This window comes from Pinus tabuliformis, chromosome 1_1 (assembly GCF_031772625.1).
Source record: "Pinus tabuliformis cultivar Carrire ecotype Pingquan chromosome 1_1, CPIR1, whole genome shotgun sequence".
NCBI lineage: Eukaryota > Viridiplantae > Streptophyta > Pinopsida > Pinales > Pinaceae > Pinus > Pinus tabuliformis.
In genome coordinates, this window is record NC_142297.1 from 842,049,333 (window position 1) to 842,068,059 (window position 18,727).

An 18,727-nucleotide genomic window follows, 5' to 3' on the forward strand; every position below is an offset into this window, starting at 1 on the left:
AGCCTTGTCCTCCAATATTTGTTCAAGAGTCTGGTTATGAACATAAACAACTGAGTTTGCTGCCTTTGCCAATAAAAACATGGCCAGATCCTAATCATGAATCATCGCCTTCACCACTTCCATAGTAGTCATGTTCTTACTTTCCACAACTCCATTATTCCTGACCTCCTAAGTCATCAAAACTATGATAATCTTGGATTGCTTCTCTTAATGTCTTTTTAGCACAAAAATAGGACCTTAAAGGAATCTAATTAATCTCTTACATTTTTTAAAAGTTTGATAAATCAATTATGGTCTTAATGGACATTCTTCATCATCATCATTGTAAAGAATATTTATTTGGTACTAAATCTCTTCATTATATATTAAAAAAAAAAAACCAATCATTTATTCTAATAATACTCCGTAAAAGTACAAAGGTCGAGGGCAAATTTTACGATAACTAGTAATGTACTTAACATTTAATTCTTTTTATGTTAATTCTTTTTGTTGGCATAAATGACAACATAAATCAAAAATGTCTCTCATATACCAATTTATACAACAATTTGATATCTAACACAATAATTTTAAAATTAAAATAATATAAATAATATTATTTAAAACTTACGAAATAAGAGATATATATGCATATGTCTCAGAAGATAATTTTACATTATTTTTAGGATGATCAAATATAATTTTTTTTTAACATTTACGACTTCGATTTAACTTTTACGACCAACTCTCGTCGAAGAATCTTCCCTGAAGAAGACTTGGGTATAGTGTCCACAAAATTTATCCTACGCAACCTTTTAAATGGCGCTACCTACAAAATAAAAAAAATCAAAAAAGTCGAATTATGTTAGACCCTTATCTGATTAGTAGTAAATCAAAATTTTCTAGTCACAATTGTTTTGGTAAAACTGCATAGCAGATTTGTATAAGCAATTTTAGCAAAACAAAGGCTTAACGCATGTCACTGAGAAAACATACATATTGAAATATAAATATGAAAATAAATGCCATTTGATCATTCATTCACATCTTATATTCTTATTACCTGCTTGGCTACATAATCCATGACAGCTTTCTCTGTCAAAGAGCTTCCAGGGGTAGGCACAACGTATGCTACTGGAACCTCCCCAGCGTTTGGATCAGGAATGCTGCAAAAGGAACTCACATTATCAAGTAATTTATAATTTTTCATGCCATTTTTTCCTCCTACATGTCCCAGTGTGACTCAAATAACAATAAACATAAAGACATCTCTAGAAACGTAAAATTTCACATACGGAATAACTCCAGCATCTACAATTTGTGGATGTGTCAGCAATAATGCCTCCAACTCAGCAGGGGCAACCTAATGACAAAACAGTCAAATGTGATCATTAGCTTCACGTTCCTTCCAGAAAACCAAATGAGTTTACATACATCAAAAGCGTGGAACAAATCATACAACTAAAATTACTTGGAGAGAACTCAAGTGCTACCATAGACATCATAAGTTCCCAATTATTTATATATATATATATATATATATATATATATATAAACTACCATAAGTTAAAACAAAGGTTAAATGAAAAATAAAAAGACTCATTCGTGTAATGCTTTCTGGAAAAAGGTTATAATTGGTCTTCAAGCACAAGAATGATGGGTTCTTGTATTCCAAAGACGTTATTCCATAAGTTTATAGAGACCTACAGCAAGTAGCAGCATTGATATATGTAACAAGCTAAGGAATGAAGAGTACATCAATGTGAGAAGAGTACCTTACAAGTTTTCTTATATAAAATTGACAAGATATGACCTCCCAAAACTTATGCCATTAGGAGTGCCAGGGTGAGTTTTTTAAACTGAAAGTGTAAGTGGCTTTCTACTTGTAGGAGAAAGATATAGCAGAAATGAATGCTTAATTCACTAGGCAAAACTACCAAAAGCATTGTATAAAATGATAGTCAATAAGAGAAAAGCTAAGTCACTTAGTTAACAATTAATTATAAATAGAAAAATGTGCATTGGGGTATTTTATTTTTTTTGGAGAAATATAGTCTTATTAAACATCAAACAGAGGAATAACTCCAAACTTCATTTATTTTCATTAACTAAAAACATCGATATATACAAAGCCTTGTTTTTTGTTTCAAAGGTCCAATGTCTCTTTCTATTCTAGCTCCACATTTCTCCTATTTTAGATATTTATAACATATTTACAATACCAAATCCTTAAAGATTAGGTGTCTATCATTCCCACCCTTAATTTGAAGAGGTGTTTGTGAGGATTACGTGGAGAGGTGAAGTACAACTACAATGATTGAATGTGCTTTCTAAATCTAATGGTTTTGGAATGACCACAACCCTGATGGCTAGAAAAGTTGCTATCTTCTACTAAATGACAGTTTAAAGATGACCATAAAATGATGACCACAGATTGAATCATGTTGATGGACCAAGGATTTGGCTACAACTCTGACTCCGACATTCCAAAATTACAATGGGCAACAATGTAATTTGCAAACTCAGATGCTTTATCTTTCGCCAAGTCTGATGCTTTGTCTTTATCTTATTTCTAACCTTGCCTATATTTGATCTATTACCCACCATTTTGTGGGTGATATCCCTACGAGAGAAATTTTCTCCATGATGGTCCTCAGCCTACAGCTAGTAGCCCTTCACAGCCACCAACTCGATGTGTCATTTACCACCTGAGCTAACCATCTGGTCCCTCACCCATCTGTCATGATCGTATGTTTGAAGGTGGGCCTTCCAAACCTAAAGGTATGTCTTATTATTTGGTAATTGAGTATTCTAGTTTATTTATCATAGAAACTTTGGGCATGGATTAATGGGGAGATTTGGCGGAAAGAGTGGTCTAGGTCTGTGCTCTTGTCCCCTAGGTCTCTTTTGAGATGTTAACCTTGCACCCTAGTCTCGTGGGATCTCTTTTACTAAGCTATTGGTTTTAGGGATGGTACTACATGGAAAACCCTAATTTTGGTTGCGTGGTCCCGCTCACCGATTCACATATATTACTCCCCTTCCACTATTACACCCCCAATCATCTCTCCTCCCACCTGGGTCCACATTCCTTCACTGGGTCCACATAAGGTCATCCACCCCCTCCCCTCACCCCACACCTTGGGTCGGGCCTAGAATGATGCCCAGAAGTTGATGCAGCTAAAAGAAAAAGAAAAAGCATAATTGGCCACATTCAACAGGAAATTGTACCACAAAATGCAAAAGATGGTCGGGACAAAGGCATTTAGCACGTAGACAAAATCCATGACATGAGCTCTACCCCATTCCATAACCATCACCCTAGTTCCTACATGGCCCTTGATGATCCTCCTTATCATTCAAGAACCCATGATTGTCCCAACCCCCGGTGGGTGATGAACTACTGCACCTTATAAGGGGGTATCCATGCTAGCTCTCAATTTTGATCATTTTTGCCTATCCTAAATTCATCTATTCACCACCATATCCTATTTCACCTACATATGCCTCATTTTAGTCCTATTTTGCATATTCAGTTAACTAAATTAAGTTTTTTAATTTTTGGAAATTTTTGTAAAAATTGGGTTTTAAGAGTAAATTTGGACTGCATTAAAAATTCTCATAATAGCTCCATTAAAGTCATATGTGCAGGACACTTGGGCGAGAATTGAGCACGTCTTTGGAAATCTTGGGAACCATGGATGAAGAAACACCTATTGGTTCAGTCAAACTAAGCAAAAACAAGCCCAGTTAATGTTGGTCAAACTTGCCCTGTCATTCAGAAATCCCTAGTAAAGAGGGGCAGATTTATTATTTTGTGGGATTTATCCTAATTTTGTGAGTCAGACTTGATGAATTCGACCTATATGGATGGATTAGGATTGATAAGGTTGTTAGAGCCATTATAGCAAAGTTTGTTTATGATTTGCCTATTTAAACACAATTTATGGACCATTCAAAGTGTGTAATTTTGTATTGAGACTATTGGAGACTTTTGAGATAATTTGAAGAATCATTTCTACTATTCTATTTGTTGTTCATGCTGTGAGTGTTTTATTAAGTTAGCTGTAGCTGAAGAGTTCTTCAGGTGTACAAGGCAAGGTTGGAGGCCCCCCATACCAAGCTAAGTACACTTTGGTTAAATTTTGTATAAATTAGCATAATTTTGATTCAATATTTCTTATTTCAGTTTTATGATTCAGTTACATAAGTGTGTTATGATTTTTGTATGATTTCTGGATGATTTTGGTTTAAAATCTAATTTTCATACGAAAGGACAACCAAGGATTTAAGTTAAATTCTCTTTCTATTAAATTATGAATCACAACTAAAAATCATCCTTTTGCATTTCTTGAATTGTTTCTTGAATTCCAGTTTATGATTTGATGCAATGGTAATGTTGTTGGAGTAGAATTGTGAGGAAGGACAACCAGGATCTCCTAAGCTAGGAGCCTCTTCTTTTACTTTCTACACATCACAAACTGTTGCTCTTTAGTTTCTCTTATTGAGGACAGTACCGTGGGGAAGGACAACTAGGACCTCCTAAGTTAGGAGACTCTTCTTTTGCTTACTACATCTTGAATCGGAGACTTTTTAGTTTCTTTAAACCTAGAACTTATTTGTAACATGCATTTCCTTTAACCTTTGAGCCTTGCTTTCTGAAATTGACTTTACCTGAAATCCATATACTTTTGACCTGCTTCCAAGTCTACAAACCTGGATTGACAAGTAAAACACCTGCATTAGTTTACTTAGTAAAATGACCTAACAATCAACTGTTATACTTTACACATCATGCTCTCATTACCTAGAGCCCCGAGCAGTTAACCAAAGAAAATCATAAAAAGGCAAAAGGCATATGAAGAAGGAAAGGTGGAAAAATCCAGGTTGGGGGTAACTCATGCACCACGATTGCTCCCTCTTACACATTATATACCCAAGTATGGGCTTCCCTTTTGTTAGCTACCCTTGTACCATGGCATGTGATCCAAGTTTCCCCCTTTCATTCCCTACTCCATTCCATCATTATGCCACATGCCACCACCATTTTAAGGATGTAACACGGACATACCATCCCCTTTAGAGGTAGAAACCACCTAATAGGATGCCTGGTTAACACTATTTGGAGTTGGGAGACATTAGCATATGCCAAAGCCCACAATGGAAGGGAATGCCATTATGAAGTGCTAACTTTTCATCCATGGTTTATAAACTCTTTTACTTGATTTCTTTAATGACTCGGTGTGCAGGGAGGCACGGGGACGCATTGGATCTTATGCAAGATTGCAAGTGTTTCCATTTGGGTCTGGTCTCCCTATACGGGGTCCTGACCCCAGAGGGCTACATTGGAAAATGTAGGGTGTTTGTAGAGAGCCATGTGCCTCCACAACAACAGACAACACTCCATGGATCCCCACAACCATTCAGAGATTGATCATGGTTCACTTATTGGACGAGGAAGATGCACTTGATCCATCATGCCCAGATGGCCCCAGAGTTGTACCATACACTTGGCAGATGATTCAGGGCTTGCATGATGATGTGGCGTCACCTACACCATCATCCTAGCCCTTACAATTGATCTACAGGCATCTTCGATTTTTTTGAAGACCCATGAGAACACTTGTGCGCCCACACATGTCATTTGGAGCACCACAAGTTATTATAAGGGCCAACCCCTTGTCCACTACTTTTGGGAGTTCAACTACACATTATGGCACATATGGACTCCATTAGGCCTCTTCCACTGCCCAACAACATGCACTATTCATTATTCAACCTCTTGAGAGGCTTATTCTTTTGTTTATGAGCTAGTTTGGTGGGCTTGTCACCAAAACTTAGTTATTTTGCACATTATTTTATTGTACGGGCTAATGTAGGCTTAATTAGATAAATCAAACTCATTAGAAGTGTATAAATACAAGTGATGTGAATTCATTTTAGCATCATCACTTGGTTGGACTTGTATCTCTTTAGAGAACTTCGCTATCCTTCTTGGTGGACGACATTTCGGAGCATGGAATGAATTTTGATGTTTGGATCATTTTCTCTTGTCTTGGAGCTTCTTTTTTGGCAAATGTTTGATGGTTGGATATACTTTAATACATGTAAGTGCAATTTTAATGCTATTCTTTGCTCTATTTTTGTCACCTACATTGTTACTGGGATTTCGCTATTCTAGCGCTAATTTGTTGCATCTATTATTGCGAAGTTCTGGAAATTTTGTTTCTAGATAGTGATGCTTCATGTATGGGCCATGTATGATGAATGAATGTTCCTAGGGATATTTCATGGTTGAAATTTAACTTGATAAGACATCTATTTTGCAAAACGAAGTACAAAGTCTTTGAAGCTGCCCTCTTTTGCCCTAGTGCTAAGTGAAGCTGCCTTTAAGGCCTCCTTGACCAAGAAAATCAAATATGAATTCATAATCATTCTTGACTCCAATTTCCCCAAAGGATTAGGCATTGGTCTACCATAGGTGATCACCCTAAAACTTATTTTTCTTCACCTTCTCTTCTTCTTTCTAGGTCTAGCCCAATAGGTCACCTAGGGCATCGAATATCCTAGGGCATCGAATATCTCACAATGTACCCATCCAAATACTTCAATTTTTGGTCTAGAACTGTGTTGGTGTGTCCTCAATAAGCCCTCCAAATTACATGAGATTTTGATGGTGGGATCTCGAGATATCGCAAGCCCTAGCTCAAAGATCAATTCTTGCCCTTCGTTTTCCTTAAACTAGTTACCTCATAGGGATCATTGTGCCACCTTTCATTGAAAAAAAAATCTTTGATCCCCTCCTTTTCCTTGATTAGGTCAAGCTCATCATTGGTTGCTAAACCCTTCCCCCTTGCCCTAACCTGGGGTCCATTTGGTCCCGTGTGGTCCCATTTCCTATCAAAGCTAAATTTTCAAGGATCATTTAGGAATCCAAGTTTCATAAGGATTTTGAGGAATAGGAAGCTCCATTGCATGACATACTCCCTAAGCCTAACCCTCAAATGCTCATCAACCTTTCCTAGAAAAACCCTACACCTTGCTTACAAAGCAAGCAAGCCCTAATTTTGAGTTTCTCCTTGGAAATGGTGATTGAAATCACTTCTTATCCATTGTATTGATATATTCTTTGTAAGTGAGTCCTCATACCCAGTTTCCTCCCATCGATGAAAGTCCATAAAGAGTAGGGAGCCTTAGTTGAGGTGATAGTGGGCTAAGTCTCCATTGTTGCCCTTGTCCTAGCAGTTGCCCCTTTAGGATTCCCTTTAGGACCCTTCCTAGTTTGCGTGGTAACATGATCTTCTCCAAGGGATTATGCATGTCTTTGCCTCGTGTCCATTTCTACCACGCCTCCTTTAGAAGAGTCATTTAATTGATTCTTACATTTCCGAGCAAGGAAGACAGTTTCTCCAGTGGGCTTAGCTATCTTCTTTCCTCCAAAATTTATTTTTCATTCTACAACTTTTTCCACCAAAGAGTAAAATGTGATAGAGTTCATTTAGCCACTAGATTGTAGGAATTCACGACAGTGACACTGTAGAATAAAGGGCATTGATGAAAGTTGTGAGAGGAATGTCTATCTTTACTCCACTGGAATATATGGCATGCATGATGGCTTTTATCTCAAAAACTAAACTCACGGGGTCATCAACCTCCAACTCTACGCTGATTAGCTTCACTAAGAGTTGTACAAGTAACAGTTATGAATGAGTCATATAAGTCCTTTAACTTCTTTAAGGCTCCATATGAATCATTAATGCGAAGTATATGGTGTCTCATCTCTTCACTTACTATCACAAAAATTAAAACATAAGTTTTCTTGTCTTTGTTCTTCCAAATGGCAAGCTCCTTAGCTGATGTAGGCTTGATACTTCCACTAGGCTTCTGCTGCACATCTCCTTCAACTTCTTCTTTAGCCTCTCCATCATAGATCCCATCCCATAAATTGTTAAATATCAATCTGATTTTCATCCTTCTAACCCATTATGAGTTGGTCTCCTTGCCAATCAGCACCATGCCAACAATGGAGATGAGGGAATGCATTTTCACCAAAAAAATCAAGGGTAATGATTGGCAGATCTAGGAATAGTAATGCTAATGGTGATGGCCTCTTCTTCCTCCTTTTCACATACACCACCTCCTTCTACAAGGAGGATCTACTCTACCTTCTCCCACCGAAACTCTTTCATACTGAAACAACTAATTTGTCAATTGCACTTCATGAGAAAGTTTAGCAGTCTCATATATAAGCTTGGAAAAGGTCGCCATGGAAATAAACCCATATATACCTTACAAAACCAAAAAACCCACCGAATTACTAATAACCCTAGCAATATAAAAAGAATATAGGGGATTTACCCAAAACCTAGATTCCCATAGCATGAAAACACACCACAAAAAATTGAATAGCATAGACCAGATCAATCCTGGCATCGATCAAGTGCTAAAAAGTTGCAATTGAAATGCCTCTATTTAAGGCAAGAAAATTCTTCAAAAATGGCTTGCAAAGAGTAGTGAGGTCACATTGTTAGCCAAGAGAAACACCAAAATACCTCTACCAACTTCTAGACTGATAATCATATTGACCTCCACTAGAACTAGGCTTTGAAAAAGAATCATTAGTGTCAGTTGGGGGTTAAAATTCCTAGTAAACTTGACTCATGCCTAGCTCGAAGGTAAAGTCTGCAGATTGCTCTATGGAAACCTCAATTTGAGTGCCCCAATTCCAACTTGCAACTACAAGAAATAACAATAAATATGAAAAATCATCGCGTGAGAAGAACCGACCATGAGGAGAGAGTCTAAGAAAAAGGCTTTCGAAGTTGTATAAGGGGCAAAAGGACACCTAACAAAGGCTATGAACATGCGTATAGAGAGACAATTTTCAATACCCAAAAACTAAGGAAATGAGCATGCAAGAGTTATGATTTTGAAAAGGAAGGAGACAGAATGTAGGACAGTTTGTTAGGCTTTTAATAGAGTGGATAGATAGAGAAATAGAACTACAAAGTTGTAACACACCCTCCCACTCCCTTAGACTAATCTCGGGAAGTGGAAGGCATTACATCAAACTAACTCGATCTCCAAGGTCTCGTTATGGAAATGTAGTCACAAAATATCTCAAATTCCAACCTTCTTTAAATCCAAAACAAACACCATCATCACATCCATCTTGTCTAGAGCTTTCCAATGATATAAATTTTACGTCAATCCAACTTACGAATCAAATGATATGGCTTTTCCAAGGAGTTTCCACGTGGTGCCTACGTGGTGGCCCCACCTCAACACAAGGGTCCATCTTCGTCCTCAACTTACCCTGTCATCTCCACGCAACTGGGGCCTAGCCACATCACTTGGGCATTGGGCCCTATTACCACAAAATCTAGTAGGCCCTAGAGAGGGAAAGCCTATAGGACAAAAAGCTAAACTAGTGCTAACAACGAGACAATGGCCCACTATCACCACAACCAAGGTCCCCTACCCTTTACAAACTTACCCTTGTTGAATTTGTAACTATGGTCGGTCTTCATAATGTACATTTGGTCACTTGATGTAATTATATTTATCATTGTAAAAGCATAAATGCTTGAGTCAAAGGAAAATCGGTTTTGAGCCAAAGTCCCATTGCCACTTTTACAAGATGTAAATTAGAATTTTTGAAATGAAAATTTTGGCTCCAAAGTGACATGTCATCTTCCCTCCAAGTCAAGTCAGCCTTGGCCAAGAGACACACCCATTCACCCTAGACAAACCACTATATAAAGGCAAACTCGACCTCCTCATTTGGGCAATTCGCATTCCTCTCACAAGACAGTTTCTGGGCAAGTGAGCGAAGGAAAATAAGGATGAAGAAGGAAGAAAAAGGTTGAGTTTTCTCTCTCCTCTCTCTCTCTAGAAACTAGCATGTGTAAATTAATCTCTCTCTTTGTGATTCGCATTTTTCTAGGGAAACTTTTCAGAGGGCTGAAATTTTCTAGGTTATTGGGGCAACTGTTGCAGGGCCAAATAGAAAGGCCGAAATTTTGGAAGTGCAGGATCAAGAGCAAAGTGTAGGATCAGTTTGGGTGACTTGACTTAGAGGAGAAGACCAAGTTTGACCATAGGTATAGGTGTGTCTCTCATTGAACAAGAAGAATTTCTCTATTGAAAACGGTTGTTGGGTTTTTCCCCGTAGTGGGTTTTCTCAGGGTAAATCTTGTCTCTCTTTTGTGCATTGTGATCTCTATTGTTCTACTGTTCTTTATTGTTGAATTTCTGAAGTATAATTGTTGAATGATATATTGGAATAAGTTAAAAGAAGATCTACATCAAAAGTAATTATTAGAATTTCAGAAATATTGTGCAAACCTTAATTGCACTAGAAATTCAACATGGTATCAAAGCTTTGGTTTAAAAGGAAGAAAGGAACATTGGGATCACCTTTGCAGAAAGCCTAGAGAGAGCATTTTATTAAAATCCTTTTTGTACATTGGCATCTATGGCTTCCTTCATGAAATCAGAAAACAAGTTAGAGGGAGCATCAAACTTCAGAGCTTGGAAAGTCGGAATAGAACTTATTCTTGCCAAGAACAAAGTGTTGGATATTATGACAGGAAAGACTACTGAACCAACTGATGCAGCTGGAAAAAAGAAGTTCAAGAAGGATGACATCACTACCATGATCTAATAGTAAACTCCATTAGAGATCATCTCAACCCCTACATTGCAAAGCATGATACCTCCAAGGAGATGCACAATGCCCTAATAAATCTCTCCACTATCAAGAATGTTGGTCAATCCATGAGTTTGAAGAATGAGCTCTCAAATACAAGGATGACTAATGACGACACTGTGGCTTCATATTTCGTGAGGATTTCGCAAATAAGAGATCACATTCAATCTATTGGAGAATAAATTCCCGATCAAGAACTTGTGACTACAACTCTCAGTGGTCTCCCTAAATCATGGTGCATTTGCAGTAGGCATAAGCAGCTAGAAAGAAGCTCTTTTATTTGAACAATTATAGACATCATGTGCCCAAGAAGAAGAAAATATTGATGACTAGAGATCATCAAGATGAAAAAGTTCAAGCCCTTGGAGCTCGCTTCAAGAACAAGGGAAAGAAGAAATTTGGACCTCAACACAAAAAGGAAGGAAAAGGATCTTCTTCCTCTAAGAAGAATAAAGAGTTATCAAAGATACAATGTTATGGTTGTAAAAAATATGGACATTTCAAGAGAGATTGTCCTAATATGGCTAACAAGAAAAGAAAAGAAAAGGGAAACAACATGCTTTCGCACCAGAAGTTGAGGAAGATGAAAAACAAAAGAAAATCAAAAGTGAAAATGATTTCTTCTATTAAACCGCTTTGATATGCTCCCTTGTAGATGATGATGCCATGTGGCTGGTAGATAGTGGAGCATCAAGGAACATGATCGGAGAGCATGGGAACCGTTCAAGCATGGCAGAAAAGAAGTTATCTCTGAGGGTTGAATTGGGAGACAATAACAACTATGCAGTCAAAGGAGTTGGAAAGGCATCCATAGAGCTGGAATCTGGTAGCAACGTGTATCTCAGTAATGTCCTTTATGTACCAAGTTTGAAAAAGAATCTTGTCTTTGTTTCTTGTTTAGAAGATAAAGGAGATAGGATTGTTTTTGTGGATGGTAAAGAACTTGTTTGGTCAAACGGATCTAGTATAGATGATGCTAGGGTTATTGGGATTTGTAATGGAAGACTATATAGACTTGTAAGTCAACCAGATCAAGCACTAGTACGTAATGAGATAAATCCAAGTGAGCCATGGCACAGAAGGTATGGAATTCTTCATTTTAGAGCATTACCTGAATTGAGTCAAAAAGTGTTAGGGGTTCCTGAACTGCAAATCAAGAATGATGGTGTATGCAATGGTTGTGCGCTTGGGAAGAACATCAAGAAGCCATTTCCAAACAGTGACAACAAATGTAAGGAAGCCTTGGACTTTATTCATTCGGATGTATGTGGTCTGATGCCTGGAAAAATACTTGGTGGTTCATTGTAGTATGTGACATTTATTGATGACTTCTCCCATAAGGCATGGATATATCTCTTGAAGACAAAAGATGAAGTATTCAATGATTTCCCGGAATTCAAAGCTGAAGTGGAAAACTTGATAGGTAAAAAGATCAAAACACCAAGATCTGACAATGGAGGAGAATACACCTCAAAGAAGCTTGTTTCTTTCTGCAAGCAGGTTGGGACTAAGAGGGAGCAAATTGTACCCTATAATCCATAATAGAATGGTGTAGTAGAATGGAAGAACGAGTCAATTAAAGAATTTGTCAAGGCCATGATGCATGATTTGGACTTGCCATTATTCTTATGGGGAGATGCATCACAAACAGCTGTGTACATTCAAAATAGAAGTCCTCATAGAGTTCTAGAAGGTATGACTCTTGAAGAAGCCTTCTTTAAAAGGAAACGAGAGGTTGATCACATGAGGATCTTTGGTTGTCCTGTATATCTTCATGTTCCTAAGGATAAGAGCAACAACCTTCAACTTTCAGAAAAGAAAGACATATTTGCTGGATATAGTGAATCTTCAAAGGCCTACAGAGTATACATTCCAGAGCAGCAATAGATTCAGGACAGTCGAGATGTCACCTTTGATGAGAAAGTGGCATATTGAAGATCTAAGGAAGTCTCGGTAGATTCCTTTGAAGAAGTAAAGCGGAAGCCCAAGGCATCAGGAGAAGAGCATTCAATTTATATAGAATATACTGGAAGGCTAGAAGAGCCTCGAGATCCAATAGAAATAGTTATAGTTCCAGAGATCAAGAAGAGACCAGCATGGCTTAAATCCAAATTGGAAGAGGCAGAAGGACATGCAGCTCCTAATGGCACATCTAGAGAGGTGAAGAAACCTAAGAGGTTCTCAAACTATGGAGCTCTCATGACAAAACTCATCGATGAAGAACCTTCCACATATGAAGAAACAGCGAGTCAGCAAGTTTGGAAGGAGGCAATGAATGAAGAATACCAATCAATCATGAAGAATGATGTTTGGGAAATCGTGCGAAGGCTTGAAGAGAAGTCAATAGTGACTTCCAAGGGGATATACACGATTAATCATGTTGCAAATGGGAGTATTGACAAATACAAGGCGCAATTCATGGCTAGATGACTCTCCCAGAAATAGGGAGAAGACTATGATGAGACCTTTTCTCCAGTTGCCAGGTACACCTCCATTAGATCCATCATCTCACTTATTGCTTATATGGGATGGAAACTACACCAAATGGATGTAAAGGTTGCTTTTCTCAATGGCATGTGTTGACCATTCCATGTCAATTGCCCCATAGTTGTACATTTTTTCGTGCATGGATTTCCATCATGTCTGAGCACTCAAATGATCCACAAATTCATTATTATCAGCTATATGTACACTGGAGTTTTGTAAACCCATTCTGCATTTTTTAATGTAAATGATTCTAGTAAGACAAATGTATGTAACAACCTAGGTAAATTTATTTTTCTGATGATGATTTCTATCCTAGGAGGTTTTTAGTCTCATCGATTCATGTGTGTTTCTAAACACGGATGATCGGCAGAGTTTTTCCCTCCAGCCTCACCCCAAAGCTAGGGTGGATTTTGTCGTCAGGATTTTAAATGAGTTCTAGTGTTATTTATCAAGTCTCTGTAAAAATGATTTGGAAATAATTCTAACTATTTGGTTAGATTATTTTATTACAAGTCACTTAGTCTACTAGATCATATTTTGTGTCGCAGAAATGGGTAATTATTGAGGGTCTATAACAAACGGGTGTTCCCCCTTCATGGGTTAGAAATGTAATATTTCATGTAAAAAAATATTTAGTGCATGGTCCCTCATAGTTAGACACCATGGCTAAATATTAGAGGGTTGGAAAAATTAATAATCCCCTCATGAGTCAATTAATTAAAATTTCTGGCTAAAATAAATTAAAATGCTAAAGCCAGAAATTTAATTAATTTAGGTCCTAGGAAAAATTAAATTCTCCAACATTTAAAATTCGTGGGTTTTAAAGTTTTTAATTTTTAGAGGTCTCCAACCAAGGGAATATTGAAAATTTCAAGATATTTTGGACCCTTGGGCCATAGTAGTTAATTCAAAGTCATCTTTTTGTGGCAATTAACTGAAAATAATCATTTTTGAGTTAATTAAAAGGAAATTAAAAATGAAATTCGAATTTCCTCGACACGCGGGCGAATATGGGTAGGGTCTTGTGATTGCAGTACGAGACACTGCAGCTGGCAGCGAACAACAGAAACACGTAGGCCGCTCGACAGTGATGGACGCCTATTCTTACCCTCCGTCTTTGCTACCGTAACAATGTTTTACCGAAGTTACTGTGCCCGTAACCCTACTGCTCCTACGCCCGGTGTTTAGGCCTCCGTTTTCACTATCACCCGCTCTACTCGCTGCTCCCTCAACGGTTACCCTCGGGCAGCTTGCGATCTGTGTTCCCCGATAGCTATGGACCTCGATCTCGTTGACTACTCGGAAGAACTGCTGGTGGGAGGCTCCATTTGGTCAACCCTGCATGTTACTGAGGACGGCATGACCCTGTTTAGCTGTATGTTGACAAAAACCATCGTCAGTTTACCTCTATTCTCAGGCCCTTCGGATCCTTCGGTCATACTGCCAGACAACCCCCCAACCTGGCCGGCCCTTTCCACCCCTCCGCCGTCACCATCCTCACTAGGGTTTGCCTCGCGTTGCCTTAACCCTAACCCTGTGGATATTTGTGCTGCCCTACCCTCCATCCATCATCCTCCAGCTTTAACATTTCTTTACCCAACTCATCCATTGTTGCCGTCTCTGAACCCCTGATCATGCTGCATTCATCTGCCCCCCATCCAGTAGTTTTTCGAACATCCCTCCTTTATCAGACACCCTTCCTTCTGACCCTCCCCCTCCTCCTGAGGATACACCTGTCTCTGGGGATAACTCTGATCGCCGAGGGGATACAGTAGCTGAAATGCGGCCTCGCAAGAAATCTAGATGCTTTAGATCTAAAGCTGAAGACATCATTCTCAGGCTCAAGGAGGATAAACAGTTAGGGGAAACAATGGATTTCACAGACAGAGCATTGGTTGGAAGAATCCGAGGTCAGAACTACTCTGCGGCCCGTTTAAAGTTATGGGCCTCCGAGGTTTGGGGACATCACTTGGCCGACATACCTACTATGCAGACCTTTGTGAGAGGCTGGTTTGTGTTAAGGTTCGCCAGGCCTGATCACACGAACTGGGTTTTATCTTCATTCTGGCACTTTGAGCATGCGCCTATCCTTCTGAAGAGATGGACACCACTTTTTGACCCGGAAACAGAGCAGATAGGGGTCGGCCCAATATGGATTAGACTGTCGGGGCTCCCGTTACAGTTTTGGTCCGAAGACATCTTCCACCGCATTGGGAATTCTCTAGGCACGTATATGGAGTATGACAAGTCTTACCAATCCACAGGCAAGATGGCCTATGCCAGGATATTGGTGCATATGGATACTAGAGGGGGTTTAAAGGAACACATCACCATTCAATGGAGGACAGACTCTCGGAAACAGCTTCTAGACTATGAAGGCATACCTTATAGATGTCGAAGATGCCATAAGGTGGGCCACATATATATGGATTATCCCCTGAATAACAAGGCGGGTCAAAGGTCAAATGAAAAAGAACCGGGTACATCAAACCCTCAGATCCAGTCGCAGTCTGCAATGGAAGCAGAAGAGCAGCCACAACAAGCAACAACAGAAGCAGGCAAGGTACATGAGAAAGAGACAAAGAAGAAGCATGGGAAAGCTCCACTTCGGCCACCCTCTCCACCTCTGACGAGAGCTCGGGCGGCTATAGGGGATGCATTTTCCACGGGTATGTCAACTCCTATACTCTCCACTGCTTTTATTTCATCTGAATCTCCAAGTAATTCTTCCACACACTCTCATGCTAAAGCCTCTGCTTATACTTCGGATGCTTCCCATTGTACTGTACAAGCTTTTGACCCTCATCATCCCCCCAGCTCCATCCAGATGCCCTCTATCTATCAGCACTATCCTATCATGACCCCTCCCCCTGTTTACACTACCTCCCAACCATCCATCTCGGAGGCCCCTTCGCATCCTCTTCCCGATCATCCTATTAGCACTAAACCTCGATACCCCCTACGCTCGAGATTTCGCTCACAAGGTCTTGACGCTATAGGATTTGGTATTGACTCAACCCCCTTGCTACCTAAACCACCTCGGGGGCGCCCCTCCTCACTATCCAAAGCTAAACATCTGGCAGGGGAGGAGATCGCCACTGGTAAACAAAAAACCATAGATTGGGTTCTTAGAGCAGAGCAAACCCTTGACCTCCCCCCTCCATGAAGATGCTCTCCTTTAACTACCAAGGGTTGGCTAGCCCTGGGAAAAAATTAGCCATGAGACGACTGATTGCCTCGGAAGCTGTAGATATCCTTTTTCTCCAAGAAACCCTTGGCCCTGCCAGCACCATTACTCCCTTACTCAAATCATGGTTACCAGGATGGTCATTTCATTCGCTAGATGCCACGGGAAGATCTGGAGGGGTAGCTCTGGGCATTAACAACCGTTCTATTAAGTTGAATAGTGTATGGGGGGGATATGGTTTCCTGGGAGCTGATATATACTCATCCACCCTTGAAGTTGACTACAAAATCATCAATGTATATGGCCCTTGTCACGATAGGGCTGAATACTGGAGGAAATTGCTAAACTCATTAATTCTCCAGCAAGACAACATAATCCTGGGGGGGATCTGAATTTTTCCATAGGGTATGCAGAGTCTTGGGGCCATCAAGCACAGGTGGACATGCTATCAACATTTTTTGAGAATCTTCTAGAGGACCACAACCATATTGACATTCCCTCTGCCAAGATCCAGCTTTATGGAGGAATAATAGAACTGGTGAGGCTAGCCTTGCCAGAAGGCTTGATAGATTCCTAATCAAAGAACCTCTGGTTAATAGAGGCACCTGTATCAAACAATGGGTTGGATCTGGGGGCCTATCTGATCACAAACCTATCTATCTGGAAATGCAGGATGCCATTGATAAGCCAAAGGCTCCATTCAAATTTAACTCCACATGGCTGAGGGATGTTGATTATATGAGGATGGTGGCCGACTACTAGAAGGCTCACCCACCAGGAACTGGTGGGAACATTGTGGACGACTTTGTCCACAATCTGAAGGAGTTGAAATCCCTATCCAAAGCCTGGGCTCACAGGAAAAGAAAACTGGAAGACCAATTGCTTAGGACAGCTGAGGAGGAAATCTACACTTTCGAGGAGAATAGGAGGGATAATTTCCTCCCAAGAACAAAAAGATAAAATCACCTCACTGATGCATAAGAGAACACAAATCCTGAAGGATAGAGAAGAGAGCTGGAGGCTACGGAGTCGGGCAATTTGGCTTAAGGATGGGGACGACAATACCAAATTCTACCACAAATATGCCAATGGGAGGAAGGCGATCAATACAATATGGGAGTTAAAAAATGAGCATGGACAAGCTATACAAACCTTTCGAGAGCTGGCAACACTGGCTAACTCACATTTTAAGGACATTTATAAGGCTCCCCTTATCGCCACCCTGGCTGAAGTGATGCGCACTGCCCAGCTCTTCCCCAGATTTGTAGATCAGGAGGCAGATCTGGAACTTACAAGAGAAGTCACTCTAGATGAGCTTGAAGGAACCTTAAAATGGCTCAAGAAGGACAAGAGCCTGGGGCCGGATGGCTGGATAGTGGAATTTTACATTGCTTTTTTTGACATCATAGGGGCAGACCTGTTAAGGATCATAGAAGACTGTCGAAGGCGCGGGAGGATGTCGAAAGGCCTCAACTCCACTTTCATAGCTCTCATCCCCAAAGCTGATAAACCCTCTACCTTTGATGATTTCAGGCCTATATCTTTGTGTAACTGTATCTACAAAATCAATGCTAAGATCATTGCTAACCATCTAAGGCCAATCCTGTCCTCGCACATCTCCCCAGAACAATTTTCCTTTCTACAGAACAGACAGATTCACGAGGCGGTCGGCACAGCTCAGGAACTACTCCACACTGTTCAGCTCAAAAAATTGAAAGGTATGATAATGAAGGTAGACTTATCAAAAGCATTCGACAGAGTTAGTTGGCTCTATATCCGAATTTTGCTAACACACTTGGGATTCCCCTATACCTTCATTAAATGGATCATGAGTTGTATAACCAACGTCACATATAGTGTACTTATCAATGGTTTGGCATCCCCCTTTTTTCATGTGGAATGAGGGCTCAGGCAGGGATGCCCTCTATCCCCTCTCCTATTTCTCCTCATAATGGAGGGTCTTAGCAGAATTATTGGAGAAGACCACAGGCAAGGGCGGATTACAGGAATTAAGATCACTGATACCTGCATTCTGACACACCTGCTCTTTGTCGATGACGTACTTATCTTCCTCAACAGAGGCATTGGTGACTTAACATCTCTGCACAATGCTTTTGGAATATTTCAAAAAGCCACGAGAATGGTGTTGAACGAAGCAAAGTCCACTATTACAGCTACAAGATGCTCTCAACACGAAATACAATATGCGCTCAGGAGATTCTCTTTTACTCTCCTTCCCCTGGAAGAAGGTCTGAGGTACCTCGGCTATCGACTAAAGCCTCATGGATATAAAATAGTTGATTGGACCTAGCTAATCACCAAGGTAGAAAAACGCCTCAATGTCTAGTACCATAAATATTTGT

At 39.8% G+C, this 18,727-nt stretch overlaps 1 protein-coding gene across 1 annotated transcript in view; it reads right to left on the reverse strand.

Moving 5' to 3' along the window:
• Positions 1 to 655: 655 nt before the first annotated feature.
• Positions 656 to 18,727, reverse strand: part of LOC149216798 (putative CoA ligase CCL7) — a 172,836-nt gene continuing 154,764 nt past the window's right edge. Inside the window, exons 4-6 of the mRNA XM_089392856.1 lie at positions 1,275 to 1,342; positions 1,043 to 1,145; positions 656 to 808 (exon numbers count right to left, since the gene is read on the reverse strand). Coding sequence (XP_089248982.1) covers positions 695 to 808; positions 1,043 to 1,145; positions 1,275 to 1,342 — 285 coding nt within the window. The 3' untranslated portion in view covers positions 656 to 694. The remainder of the gene's footprint in view (positions 809 to 1,042; positions 1,146 to 1,274; positions 1,343 to 18,727) is intronic.